Source organism: Thamnophis sirtalis, unplaced genomic scaffold (assembly GCF_051295495.1).
Source record: "Thamnophis sirtalis isolate CommonGarterSnake01/CBP01778 unplaced genomic scaffold, rThaSir2_p1.2 scaffold_11, whole genome shotgun sequence".
NCBI lineage: Eukaryota > Metazoa > Chordata > Lepidosauria > Squamata > Natricidae > Thamnophis > Thamnophis sirtalis.
In genome coordinates, this window is record NW_028261391.1 from 808,312 (window position 1) to 821,666 (window position 13,355).

Here is a 13,355-nt window from a genome sequence, read left to right on the forward strand (position 1 = left end):
GGGGCTTTGGAAAACAATTGGACCCCCTCAAATACTGGAAGACTTGCTACCATGTCTCCCCTGGTCCTTCTCTTCCGAGTGTTGAGTGTTGAATGCAAGTTGTGTTTTTATCATTTTATTTTATTCACATATTGTTTGTTTTTGCATTTCACCCCCTTCCCTATGAATGTAAGCCGCCCTGAGTCCCCTCAGGGAAAAGGGCGGCCTATAAATCCTAATAAAATAAATAAATAAAAGAAATAAATAAATAGATTGGCCAAAACCCAAATCCTGCAGCCGTTCTTCGTATGTTTTAGTCTCCAGGCCATTAATCATCCTAGTTGCTCTTCTCTGCACTTCATCCAAAGTCTCCACCTTTTTTCTGTGACTTGGTGACCATCTGAGAATTCCACAAGTCTTAAAAGTCGCCAAGTTTGGGGCCGGCTGATCTTTGTGAATGGGAAGCTCGGAAAGTCCTTTCCTCCTAACTGAGTTTCTCTTTCTAGCTGGTTGATGTCAGCATTTGGGGAACTCCCCTGGAAGGCATTTTGGAATTTGGGGTAGGGGGTTTATTTTCTTTATAAATGCAAAAGCGGGGCAATCGGAGTGGCAGGAACGTGGGTTTCTCTTTGGGTGGGGGCCCAAAGTCTTCCCCTCCAACTGTTGGCTTTTGGCTTGGGATCCAATTCTTACACTTGTGAGTAACGCACAACATTCTGAGCCGAGCAGCTTCCTTTCCTTGCGCAACGCAGCATCGTTCGGTTTGAGACGGGGTTTATTCAGGCCAATCGATTCTAAGGAGGTCTAAGTCTGCTTTGGCTTTGGGGGGGGGGGGGAAGGAGGGGAGGGGATCTCCGGCCTTTGCAGCCACTGCTGGTGGGCCATTCGTGGGTGGGTGTATCCACGCAGGCAAGGGCAGTAGTGTGTGTGTGGACTACGGTTGTGTTTTCTTTCTTCCACAATGGGAAGAAAATAGAATTTCGGAACTCAAATCTTTCCTTTTGTGCCGTTTATTTATTTGGAGCTAATCCTTAACTTACAGAGCCGAAGTGGCACAGTGGTTAGGGTGCAGTACTGCAGGCCACTTTAGCTGACTGTTATCTGCAGTTCGGCGGTTCAAATCTCACCGGCTCAAAAGTTGACTCAGCCTTCCATCCTTCCGAGGTGGATAAAATGAGGACCCGGATTGTTGTTGGGGGTGATATGCTGACTCTGTAAACCGCTTAGAGAGGGCTGAAAGCCCCATGAAGCGGTATATAAGTCTAACTGCTATTGCTATTGCTACAACAGTTCGTTCAGTGACCGTTTGAAGTTACAACAGCACTGAAAAAGTTGATTTATGACCGTTTTTCACACTTATGACTCTTGCAGCGTTCCCAGGGGTCACCAAAATCAGACACTTGGCAACTGACTCATATTTACGATGGTCACGATGGGGTCCCGGGGGGGTGTTGGTGTTGCTGGTGTCACATGGCCCCCTTTTGCGACCGCCTGACAAGCAAAAACTCCACGGGGAAGCCAGATTCACTTAACGACCGGGTTAGTCACTGAACAATTGCAGCGATTCACTTAACAACAAGTTTCAAGTTTATTAGAATTTGTATGCCGCCCACTCCCATAGGGACTCTGGGCGGCTCACAACAGACAAGAAACATTTAATTTAAAATAGAGATAAAAATAAAAATACAGTATTAAAATTCATGTCACTCATTCCATCTAAATGGGGCTGGGTATCAATCAGCAGCCCCAGGCCTGCCAGAACAGCCAGGTCTTGACGGCTTTACGGAAGGCCGGGAGAGTGGGAAGGGTCCGGATCTCTGCGGGTAGATCGTTCCACAGGGCCGGTGCAGCTACAGAGAAGGCCCTCCCCCGGGGGGTCGCCAGCCGGCATTGTCCGGTCGACAGCACCCGGAGGAGGCCCAACCTGTGAGATCTTGTTGGTCTCTGGGAGGTAAGTGGCAGGAGGCGGTCTCTCAGGTAGCCAGGTCCCAAGCCATGAAGGGCTTTAAAAGTAACGACTAGCACCTTGAAGCGTGTCCGGAGACCAATAGGAAGCCAGTGCAGCTCGTGGAGGATGGGTGTAACATGGGTGTATCTAGGTACACCCCATATCGCTCGCGCGGCTGCGTTCTGGACCAGCTGGACCAACAGTGGCAAGAAAGGTCGTAGAATCTGACCAAACCCACTTAACAAATGTTTCACTCCACAGAAATGTGGAGCTTGTACATCGAGGGCTACCTGTATTTATTGATAAAATGTATAGGCCGCCCACCTTAAGGCAACCCTTTCCGTGCCGTTTAAGTGCCGTTGTCCAGTATTATTGCGTTGATGGATGGACGGACAGCCACTCTCCTCCTCCCAGCACTTATGGGTTAATTTATACTCCCTTTCCCTCCAGTTGAGATCAGCTTTCAGGTCTGGGTGCTAGAAAGGGGCCTGCAGAAGCGGCTCCTCTGGAAAGCCGGTCATCCCCTTCGCTGGGCTTTGCCCCCAGCCTCAAAACAGAAGCGGCCTTTATCTGGTGGAGACAAAAGGGGATGGGAGGCCGATCCAATGAAGAGACCCACGGGGGGGGCTTCATCTCAGCATGTGGCTCTGCGTGAAAACCACAGAGGCGTCCAGCACCAACAGGAATACCAGCACCTGTAGTCCTCGGTTTACAGACATTCAGTTAGTGACCGTTCAAAGTTGTAACGGCACTGAAAAAAGTGAGGTAGGACCGTTTCTCACCTTTATGACCTTTGCAGCCTCCCCTGGGTCACGTGATCAAAATTCAGAGAGTGGGCCACTGACTCACACTTACGACAGCTGCAGTGGCCCCTTTTGCAACCTCCCGACAAGCGAAGTCAACGGGGAAGCTGATTCGCTTAACAACCGCAATCATTAGCTTAACAGCCGTGGCAAGGAAGGGTCATAGAACAGGGCAAAATTCACTTAACGACCGCCTAGGTTAGCAATGTTGTTGAATGTTGAATGTTGATTTTATTTATATGCTGGGAGGAGCAAGGGAAATTTGGGGCTCCGTTTGTGGTCATAAGACAAGGAGAAGGATCAAATGGACTGGGGGGGGGAACAGAGGGGGGGGGACCGCGTTGGAAGCAGGGGGACAGCCAGGCTCAGTTGAGCCAAAACCAATCAATCAGGAACCCCGGTGAGAATCAGATGAAGACGGAGGGTCAGTCCGAGGTTCAGCCGTCTTGGGAATCGGGCTAGAAGAGCCGATCCAGCGGCGATCCTGAGCCCTCCAGAGAGACCTCGCAGGCTCCCAGCAGCCACGGGAAAGAGGCAGAGAGAGAAGAGCTTCAACCCCTCCGGAGCTCAGCCTAGGTGGAGGGGGGGGGCTGGCGGGATATGGGGGTCCCGTCGTGGGAGGAGGGGGGCAACCGACGCCTTCCCCCCGCCCGCTGCAGCGCCACAGGTCGCGGGACCCTCCGGCGCTCCGTCCGACCGGGAGCTCGGCCTCGCCTTCCCTCCGCTTTGGCCGGAGCGGCGCCGGGGGGGGGGGTCGCGGGGAGGGCAGGGGGATTGCTGGAGATCCCAGCTGGGGAGGGGGAGGAGGGCGCGGAGGGGGGTCAGGAGGGGTGGGGAGGGCGGGGGCGTCTCCGCGGGGGAAAGCCCCCCCCCCTCAGGCGAGCCTCCCATCCCCACCGCGGTCACGTAGGATTGCGTAGAAGGGGCTCCGGGCGAGGGGGCCGGGGGGGGGGGACAGGAGCCGCCGCTCTCCCTTCCGCAGCGCAGTGTCTCCCGGGCGGCGGCGGCGGCGGCGGCGCGCGCGGGTGGGGCGCGGGGCGATGCGGGGCGGGGGCGAGGGGCCGGGGCGGCGGGGGGCGGGCGCGCGGCAGAGCCCGCCTTCCCTCGCCGCCGCCGCCGCCGCCACCAGCGCGGGGACGGGCGGCGCCGCTTCTCCTCCGGAGCTGCCGCCGGGTGGCCTGGCGATGCGGGGCTCTGATCGTCCTCCTCCTCCTCTCGCCGCCGCCGCCGCCGCCGCCTTGCCCAGTCGCTGCTGCCCCGGGAGGCCGGGCGGGCAGTGCGGGAGAGCCGCCGCCCCGTCGGGCCGCTGAGGCGTGGCCGGCTGCGGGCAGCGGGGCAGCCGGGCGGCCCGGGACCCCGCCGGCTAATCCTCCTGCTGCTGCCGCCGGTCCTTGGCTGCGCCGCCGCCCCCCCGTGGGAGCGGGCGAGCGGAGGGGGCGCCGGGGCCGGGCTGGGGGGCGGCGGCGGCGGGGCGAGGGCGCCGCTCCGGCCGTCCCGGGGCCGTCCCCGCCGGCGGCGATGGCGGGCCGCGGCCGGGGGGGCGGCGGCGGCGGCGGCGGCGGGCGGTGAGGATGGCCGGCGGCCTGTGAGCGCTGCCCGCCCCGTCGGCCATGGCCGCGGCCATCGCCAGCTCGCTGATCCGGCAGAAGCGGCAGGCGCGGGAGTCCAACAGCGAGCGCGTCTCCGCCTCCAAGCGCCGCTCCAGCCCCAGCAAGGACGGGCGCTCCCTCTGCGAGAGGCACGTGCTGGGCGTCTTCAGCAAGGTGCGCTTCTGCAGCGGCCGCAAGAGGCACGTCCGGAGGAGGCCAGGTGGGTCGCCCGCGCCGCTCCCGGCCCTCCCTGCCCAGGTAGACTGCGCCGAAGCTGGAGGCTCGCCCGCCTCTCCCCTCCGCGCCCGGCTACGGGCTTGGCTCCCCGCGGGGGCTTTGGGGCGTCGCGTACTGGGCGACCCCCGCTCGATAGAGAAGTTTGAGGGCGCGCGGCTCCTGATCCCGGGCGAGGGTGAAGGCGCGGCGTCTGCGGAGCCCGGAGAGGGTCGCCCGGGTCCCCAGTTGAGTCTTCCCGCAGCAGCTGCCCCTCACCGTAGGGAGAAGCCCCTGGGGTATCCCACCTGGGTCTCCCCTCGGTGCTCCGGCCCCACAAAGAAGGCTGCGTCCATACGAAAGCCTGTTGGCGTGTTCTAGAGTTCGGCCTCTCTCGCAACCCTGGTCTTCTGGGCTAGTGGAGCGTCGGGTGTCTTCCAGGAATGGGGGCAATTCCTTAACAAGGTTGGGCACGTTAGGCTGCTAACTCCCCCTGGATTGCTGAGTCAGGGTCCCAGCTTTACTTACTCGGAAGTTGCACAATTGCTTCTTAACCCGAGAAAATGCCCCCTCCTCCTCCTCCTCCCGTTTTTCAAAGCGGGGGTCCCCTTGCACCTTTGGCTCCACTGGGGTCTTCTGGGGGCGGGTGGGGAGACGGCTGCATCCCACTTCAAATCTGGCTGGGTTTGTTCACTGCAGTTTGCACGGAAGTAAATGCTGCATCAAGTTGCCACTGAACTGGATGGTGGTGAACTGGATGTGGCAGGAGGAACGGATGGCAGCCCCAGTTGAGGAGGGTCCGTCTGAGCCGCTGACCCAATGAGGGAGCCCAGGCTGGGTCAGCAGAGGCAGAGTCCCCGTGCTAACCTCCTAGCACCTCCGCTAGTTGATTTGTGTTTTTGTGGTTCAGTGTGTGAGGTCAGGACCTTGAGTTGGCGTGTGGGTAATTGGGTGGCTGTGATGGGTTTTGGGGTTTGATTGATTGATTGATTGAGAGTTTATTTATATGCCGCCCTTTTCCCTGGGGGGACTCAGGGCGGCTTACAACTCGAAGGGGGGGGGGAAAACAAACATTTAACACGTAAAACAGTACATAATTAAAAACACAACATTCATACCATTCGGGTGGGTTACAGTCTTTAGCCCCAGGCCTGACGGGATAGCCAGATTTTAAGGGCTGTGCGGAAAGTCTGGAGGGTGGTGAGGGTACGAATCTCCACGGGGAGATCATTCCATAGGGGTGGGGGGTGACAAGGGGTGTCCTGGCAGCTATGACCTCCTATGACCCAAAGGGAACGCTCTTATTTGCCATTTGCACAAGGACGGGATTCCGGTTCCCGCCGGATCTCAGTGTTTCTGCCTGAGAAGTGGGAATATATCTGAAGGCTCCAGGGTGCTCTCTGAGCTTGGAAGTTTCCTTGCAGATGTCTCATTGCCCAAACTAGATAACATCATCAGGGCTAGAAGAGGAAGGGGTTTGTGGGGGTTTGTGGGGGTTTGTGGAGGAGAAGAGGGGACAAAGAGGAGGAGGAGGACTGTGGGGTCCTTGGTGCCCTCTGAGCTGGATTGTTTTCTTGAGGACGTTCCATGGCCCACACTAGGGAACGTCATCAGGGCTACTCCACCCTGAGCTGCAAATGTTCTGCTTTATTAGAAATCTCTTTTCTCTTGAGACTTTGGGGTTTTTTCTCACGCCTGGTTCAGCCCAAGCTCTGTTTCTAACCAGATCCGGTTCCCTTCCATTGGGGGGGTCCCTCTCCCAGGGGCTGACTCCTCCCCCCATTAAAAGACAGAGAGGCCTCAGGTGGGTAGCGTGTGTTTGTGTGTGCGGGAACTGGTTCCTCGGCGTATCTCGGAGGCTTTCTCTCTCTCCAGCTGTTCAGGAGCAAAACAGCTGTGATTTCTTCTGCTGGGAGGAGCTTGAGTTGGCTCAACCCCCCCCCCCCGCCTTTCTCTACACAATCCAACAACGGCGGCCTTCATTCTCACACTTCAGTTGTGTGCTTCGCTGTGTTCTGCTGAGGTTGGGATCCCTCTCTGGGCTGGGTCACTGCCCAGATCTCGGGCGTCCCTTCGGGGTCCGAGGGTCTCCGCAGGAGAAATGGTTCACGGATGTGTCCCACTCGGAGGAAGGAAGGGGCTTTCGCACTTGCCCCCCGTCCCAGCCCTTCGGCCAGCTTGGGCCCCAACGTGCATGTGGGATATGTTATACAGGTAGTCCTCCATTTGTGACCACAATTGAGCCCAACATCATGTTGCTAAGTGAAACACACTTGTGCTAAGACAGTGTTTCTCAACCTTGGCGACTTTAAGTCTTGTGGACTTCAACTCCCAGAATCCCCCAGCCAGCTATGCTGGCTGGGGGATTCTGGGAGTTGAAGTCCACAGGACTTAAAGTCGCCAAGGTTGAGAAACACTGTGCTAAGAGAATCGTTACAGTGGTTAATTTAGCAACAGGGTCGTTAAGTGAATCCCTCCACTGACTTTGTCAGAAGGTCTTAAAAAGGGACCACGTGATCCCGGGGCATCGCAACCGTCGTAAATATGAACCAGCTGCCAAGCATCTGAATTTTGATCACGCGGCCATGGGGATACCGCAATGGTCGTAAGTGTGAAAAACTCTCCTGATTCCCTTCTTTCAGCAGCGTTGTAACTTTGAACGGTCATTAAATGAATAGTTGTAAGTCGAGGGCAACCTGTGTTTGATTAGGGTTCACCTTGGTTCGCGCTGCATGTGTGTTAGGGCGAAGGGTATTATAGGAACCCACAAAACAGCTTAATTCAGGGGTGTCCAAACTTGGGAACTTTAAGACGGGTGGACTTCAACTCCCAGAATTCCCCAGCCAGTATAGCAACATAGCTCCAGCACTGGGGAATTCTGGGAGTTGAAGTCCACCCGTCTTAAAGTTCCCAAGTTTGGACACCTCTGGCTTAATTCAACCTTCAAAGGTTTGGGTGGCAGGGACTAGAAAAGGGATTTTCTTTTTTTAAAATTTTTATTTTATTTTATCAATTTCATATATACATTCACAATTATATGATCTCATAACTGTTATTAATAATATGTATTTATAACAATTTTCCCCTACAGTTGACAATATACTTGAAGATTGCTTTTTTATCATCCCATAGAGCCATCTTATCTTACAACGGTCCTACTTCTTCTTCCCCCCCTCCCTCTTTCCTTCCCTCGTTTCTTCTCTCCTACTCCCCTTCCCTCCCTCCCTCCTTCCCCTTCCCTCCTTCTCTCCTTCCCTCCTTCCTTCCCTCCTTCCTTCCTTCCCTCCTTTCTTTTCTCCTTCTCTCCTTTCTTTCCCCCTTCCTTTCCTCCTTCCTTCCCTCCTTCCTTCCCTCCTTCCTTCCCTCCTTTCTTCTCTCCTTCCTTCCCTCCTTCCTTCCCTCCTTGCTTCCCTCCCTCCTTCCCTCCCTCCTTTCTACCCCCCTTTCTTCTCTTTCTTCTCTCCTTCCTTCCTTCCTCCTCTCCTTTCCCTTCTCTCCTGGGATTTTCTTTTTGTGCTGTGCCCCCCCCTTCTAAGGAACTCCCTCCCTTCAGAGATCAGAATGCCCCCCCCCCCTACCCTATTAGTCTTTCGTGAGACCCTGGGAGGAGCCTGGCTCCGTTGTGTGTGTGCCGGGGCCCCTGAGGGCATCCAGAGCCCCCTTTCCTGGCTGCATTGCTGACTGGCCAAGAATCTCAGCTGCTTATTCATTTTGGAGGCTCCCATTGTTTACTTTAAAATGTTTTAAGTGCAATGTATTTTTTTGAATTGCAAACTGCCCGGAGTCATTGGCCGAGATGGGCGGTTATAGAAATGGAAGGTAGACATGGAATAAAGAAAACCAGGTGAAGGGGGTTGTGAGAATGTGAGCTCCCCAAAGTCATCTTCGCATGGAATTGGCGTCTGCGGCTCGGAAGGTGGCCCTCTTGGGGGGGGGCTGGTTGTGGCCATGATGAGGAAGACGGAGAAGGCAGGCGGGCTGCCTTGGTGCTCTCTGAACTTGGTGGTTTCCTTGCAAACGTTCATTACTACACTAGAAAGAAGAGGAGGAGGAGGAGGAGGGGGAGGAAGAGGGGGAAGGGGATTGTATGGTCCTTGATGCTCCCTAGCTGGGTCGTTTCCTTGCAGACGTTTCATTACCAAACTAGGCAACATCCTCAGTGTTAGTAGGGAGTGGCATGAGAGCAAACCCTTCTCCCTGCTAGCACTGGGGATGTCGCCACTAAGAGCCGAGAGCCCCAAGGGCCCTTCAGACCAGCTTCTCTTCTCCCCTGGGTGACCGTGTTGGGGGGGGGGGGCTGAGCCCATGGGGAGGGTTCACGGGGTGGGGTGAATTCTAGACCGAAGGCACAATGCTGTAGAAACGGTTGGCCCACCCGCCTTCCTCCCAGGCTGCATTTCGCAACCGGGCCCTCTCCCTGCTGGAGCAAAGAGGGGAGGAGGGGGCCTTTCCTGGCTCTTCCTTGGGGGGCTCCCGGCTGCTTTGCCAGCCCTGGGAATCCAGGCGCCCTCCTGCCCTCCCTCACCCCCCCCCGCCCCAGTCTTTCAGCAGGGTTCCTTCAGCCTCCTCCTGCACCAGCCCTGGTGAAAAGGAGGGGGTCGGATCAGGGGGGTTGGGGGGTCTTTGGTGCTCTCTCAGCTTGGTGGCTTTCTAGGTTGGGCTCAGGAACCCTGATCGTGTTACCTACTAGGGTCCTGAAATGTCTGGAAGAAAACTATCAAGCTCCGTAATTATTCCTCCTCCTCCTCCTCCTCCTCCTCCTCCTCCTCCTCCTCCTCCTCCTCCTCCTCCTCCTCCTCCTCCTCCTCCTCCTCCTCCTCCAATATTGGAAGAGTGTTATCCTGTTCCCCGTTAATCCTTCTTTTCATCAAACTAGATGTACCGATTCCTGCAACCACTCTTCTTCTCCTTCTCCTTCTCCTTCTCCTTCTCCTTCTCCTTCTCCTTCTCCTTCTCCTTCTCCTTCTCCTTCTCCTCCTCCTCCTCCTCCTCCTCCTCCTCCTCCTCATCTTCCTCCTCCTCCTCCTCCTCTTCTTCTTCTTCCTCCCCTCCCCCTCCACCTACAAACCCCTCTCCCTTCTAGCACTGATGTTATTCTCTAGTTGGGTCCCGAAACCTGCGCATGGAAACCCCCCAGCTCAGAGAGGATCCCGCATTTCAACCCCCAGCTACAAATATTCTGCTTTCTGGGTCGTCTTCTTTGAATCTGGGAAGAAATTCTCCCACCCAGGGATGCAGCTGCCAGCTGGCTGGGGGCCCTGGGCTGTGGGTGGGTGTTTTGCCCAGCCTGCTGGCACATTGCTTGGCACCGGCTCCCAGCAGCAAGAGCCTTCTGCCTCTCTGTCTGCACGCGGGGCCAAGTCCTCCTCCCGCTCCCGGGAAGGGCGCCTGGGCACCGCCAGTTCCCACAACGTGGGGCAGACACGTACCTGCGGCGCAGTGGAGGCTGGTCAGCCATCTGTCTGGGACGCTGGAACCTGGACGCCCGCTCTGAACAGGGGGGAGCCCCCCACCCAATTCAGAGGGGCAGGTTCTGTGAAATTCTCCTCTTGGGGAAAAAGCCTCGGCTTCCCCCGAGGAGAGCCACCCCTGGGACCGCCGGACACTGTGAGTCCTCCTATCCCGCTGCTTGGAAATCCAGAGCCCTGGTCCTTTGTGGGGGGTCGTGTGAAAGCAACATCCAAATTTGATTTGAAATCTGGCGGCTGCAGGAACCCTGCAGGGCCTCCTCCCCCCCCCAGTCTCTGTCCAGCTCTCCATCCAAAAGGCCCTTCGGAATTGGGCCGTGGCCTTACAGGATGTCCAGGCGATCCCCGACTTCCAACGGTTGGCTTAGAAGGCTGTTTTAGTTGCAAGAGCACGGAGAAAGAAAAGGGATTGTTGACTCTTTTGTCTCATTGAGGATTATTGCGGCATCCCCGAGGTCGCCTGATCCAAAATTTGGATGCTCAGAAACTGCTTCGTATTTAATACGGTTGCAGTGTCCCTTACCAAGGCCTTATAAAGTGGTATTAACCCTTCACGTGATCTTGATTCTCTCCCTCTGTTGATGCAGCCTAGAACTGTGTTGGCTTTTTTGGCAGCTGCTGCCCACGGCTGGCTCCTATTTAAGTGGTTGTCCACTAGGACTCCAAGATCCCTCTCACAATTAGTACTATGGAGCCAGGTACCACCTATACTGTACTTGTGCATTTCGTTTTTCTTGTGTAAATGTAGAACCTGACCCTTTCCACCACTGAATTTCACTTTATTAGATAGTATCCAATGTTCAAGTTTGTCAAGATCCTTCTGTATCTTGAGCCTGTCTTCTGGAGTGTTGGCTATTCCTGCCAGCTTGGTGTCATCTGCAAATTTGATGAGTTCCCCATTTATCCCCTCATCCAAATCATTGATGAAGATGTTGAAGAGTCCTGGGCCTAAAACAGAGCCTTGGGGTCCCCCACTGCATACTTCCCTCCATGAAGATGCAGTTCCATTGAGGACGACACGTTGAGTGCGGTTGGTCAGCCAGTTACGAATCCATCTGGTGGTGATGCTGTCCAACCCACATTCTTCTACTTTATCTACTAGTAGGTTACGGTCTACCTCTTCAAATGCCTTACTGAAGTCCAAGTAAACTATATTGATGGAATTCCTCTGGTCCACTAATTTTGTCACTTTGTCAAAGGATGCAATAAGATTAGTCTGGCCTGATCTGCTTTTGACAAACCCATGTTGGCTTTTGGCTATTACTTTGTTTGCTTCTAGGTGTTCGGTAATTTGGATCTTTGGTGCTCTCGTAGCTTGGTGGTTTTCTTAAAAACGTTTCATTATCAAACTAAGTAACATCATCAGTGCCAGTAGAGCGTGATGGAGAGAGAGAGAGCCAACGCCTCACCCTTCCATCCCTGCTGGTGTTGCCCCAGGCAGGGGCACTTCAGACACCACCCTCTTCTCCTGGCTCTCTCCTGCCAAGGGGGGGGGGGATGGCCCCTTGCTTCATTGGCAGGCTTGGAAGGGTCTCTCTCTCTCTCTCTGTTTGTGTGTGTGTGTGCGTGTGTAGTAGCCAAATTGGACTTGCAGGCTGGCCACAGCGAGGCGTCTTCCCAGGAACTGCCGGTCTTCTGGCTTGAAGGCATCTCGGGGGCTTCCAGCTCTCCAGGTTATGGGCTGAAGGTGGGCAGCCGAGGCTGACACCTTCTGGGGAGGCGAAGATCACGCTAACTCTGCAGTGCAGGCCACGTTTTTTGGGGGAAGAACCTGAAATGCACCCTGACTGGGACCTAGGGGTGACTCTAAATTTTGCAATAAAAGGAATCCTTGACTTACAGCAGTTTCATTTAGTGACCATTGAAAGTTACGACGGCATTGAAAAAAGTGACTTGTGACCATTTTGCACAGCCATTGCGGCATCCTCAGGGTCACATGATCAAAACTTGGCAACTTGTTCATATTTATGACAGTTGCAATGGGGGAACCAGATTCACTTAACAACCGTGTTACTAAAACAACGGCAGTGATTCACTTAACAACGGTGGCGAGGGACCTCATAAGGGGGCTAAACTCACTTCACAACTGTCTCGCTCAGCAACAAAATAATTGGCCTCTGTTGTGGTCGTAAGTCGAGGACTACCCATACACGACCCACTTAACAACTGCAATTGTTCCCTAGCGAGTGTGGGGAAAAAGGGTTATAAAATCCTATATTTTTGTTCACTGCCTTTTTGCCCACCAACCCAGCCCCATGTAAGGGGGGGGGACACAGGGGTGAGAAGCTGGCACTTCTGGGAAGCGGGCACTGGGCGCGGGTTGGACGGGGTGCAAGGGGGAGGGGCAGCCCGTTTTTGGAGAGGCCAAAATCTTTGCAGGTCTCCGAATGGCTTTTGGGTGAGAAGATTCGGGATCACTCAGGTCTCTGATCCCAGCAGGGAACTTGCTCCGTCCTGTTCCTTGCTCCGTTGGCCCATAATCCTGTGCCGGAGGTGGCCTTGAATGGCACCGCAGCCCTCTTATCACTTGGAACAGCTGGCTTTGATTCAGCAGTTCAGCAGAGCTCCTTGGGCTTAATGCAATTTAATACAGGTTGCAGGAGGTTGGAGTAGATTAGAATTTCTCAGCCTTGGCAACTTTTAAGAGCGGTGGACTTGCAGTTCAAGCAGAGCTGGCTGAGGATCTCTGGGCATTGAAGTCCATGGGTCTTCAAGTGGTTGAGGCTGAGGGCTCCCTGAGGATCTCTGGGCATTGAAGTCCGTGGGTCTTCAAGTGGTTGAGGCTGAGGGCTCCCTGAGGATCTCTGGGCATTGAGTTCCATGGGTCTTCAAGTGGTTGAGGCTGAGGGCTCCTTGAGGATCTCTGGGCATTGAAGTCCGTGGGTCTTCAAGTGGTTGAGGCTGAGGGCTCCCTGAGGATCTCTGGGCATTGGAGTCCATGGGTCTTCAAGTGGTTGAGGCTGAGGGCTCCCTGAGGATCTCTGGGCATTGGAGTCCATGGGTCTTCAAGTGGTTGAGGCTGAGGGCTCCCTGAGGATCTCTGGGCATTGAAGTCCGTGGGTCTTCAAGTGGTTGAGGCTGAGGGCTCCCTGAGGATCTCTGGGCATTGAGTTCCATGGGTCTTCAAGTGGTTGAGGCTGAGGGCTCCTTGAGGATCTCTGGGCATTGAAGTCCGTGGGTCTTCAAGTGGTTGAGGCTGAGGGCTCCCTGAGGATCTCTGGGCATTGAAGTCCGTGGGTCTTCAAGTGGTTGAGGCTGAGGGCTCCTTGACGATCTCTGGGCATTGAAGTCCATGGGTCTTCAAGTGGTTGAGGCTGAGGGCTCCCTGAGGATCTCTGGGCATTGAGTTCCATGG

General features: G+C 55.3%; 1 protein-coding gene across 3 annotated transcripts in view; it reads left to right on the plus strand.

The window, feature by feature from the left end:
- The window catches only part of FGF12 (fibroblast growth factor 12), a 191,158-nt gene that overhangs the window by 119,400 nt on the left and 58,403 nt on the right, over window positions 1–13,355 (plus strand). The window contains exon 1 of one of the 3 annotated variants that reach the window (XM_087725003.1): window positions 4,310–4,539. The exons of the other annotated variants lie outside the window; for them this stretch is intronic. Within the exon in view, the coding sequence (XP_087581129.1) occupies window positions 4,341–4,539 (199 nt within the window). The 5' untranslated portion in view covers window positions 4,310–4,340. Of the gene's footprint in view, window positions 1–4,309; window positions 4,540–13,355 lie in introns of those variants that run through there. 3 annotated transcript variants of the gene reach the window in all.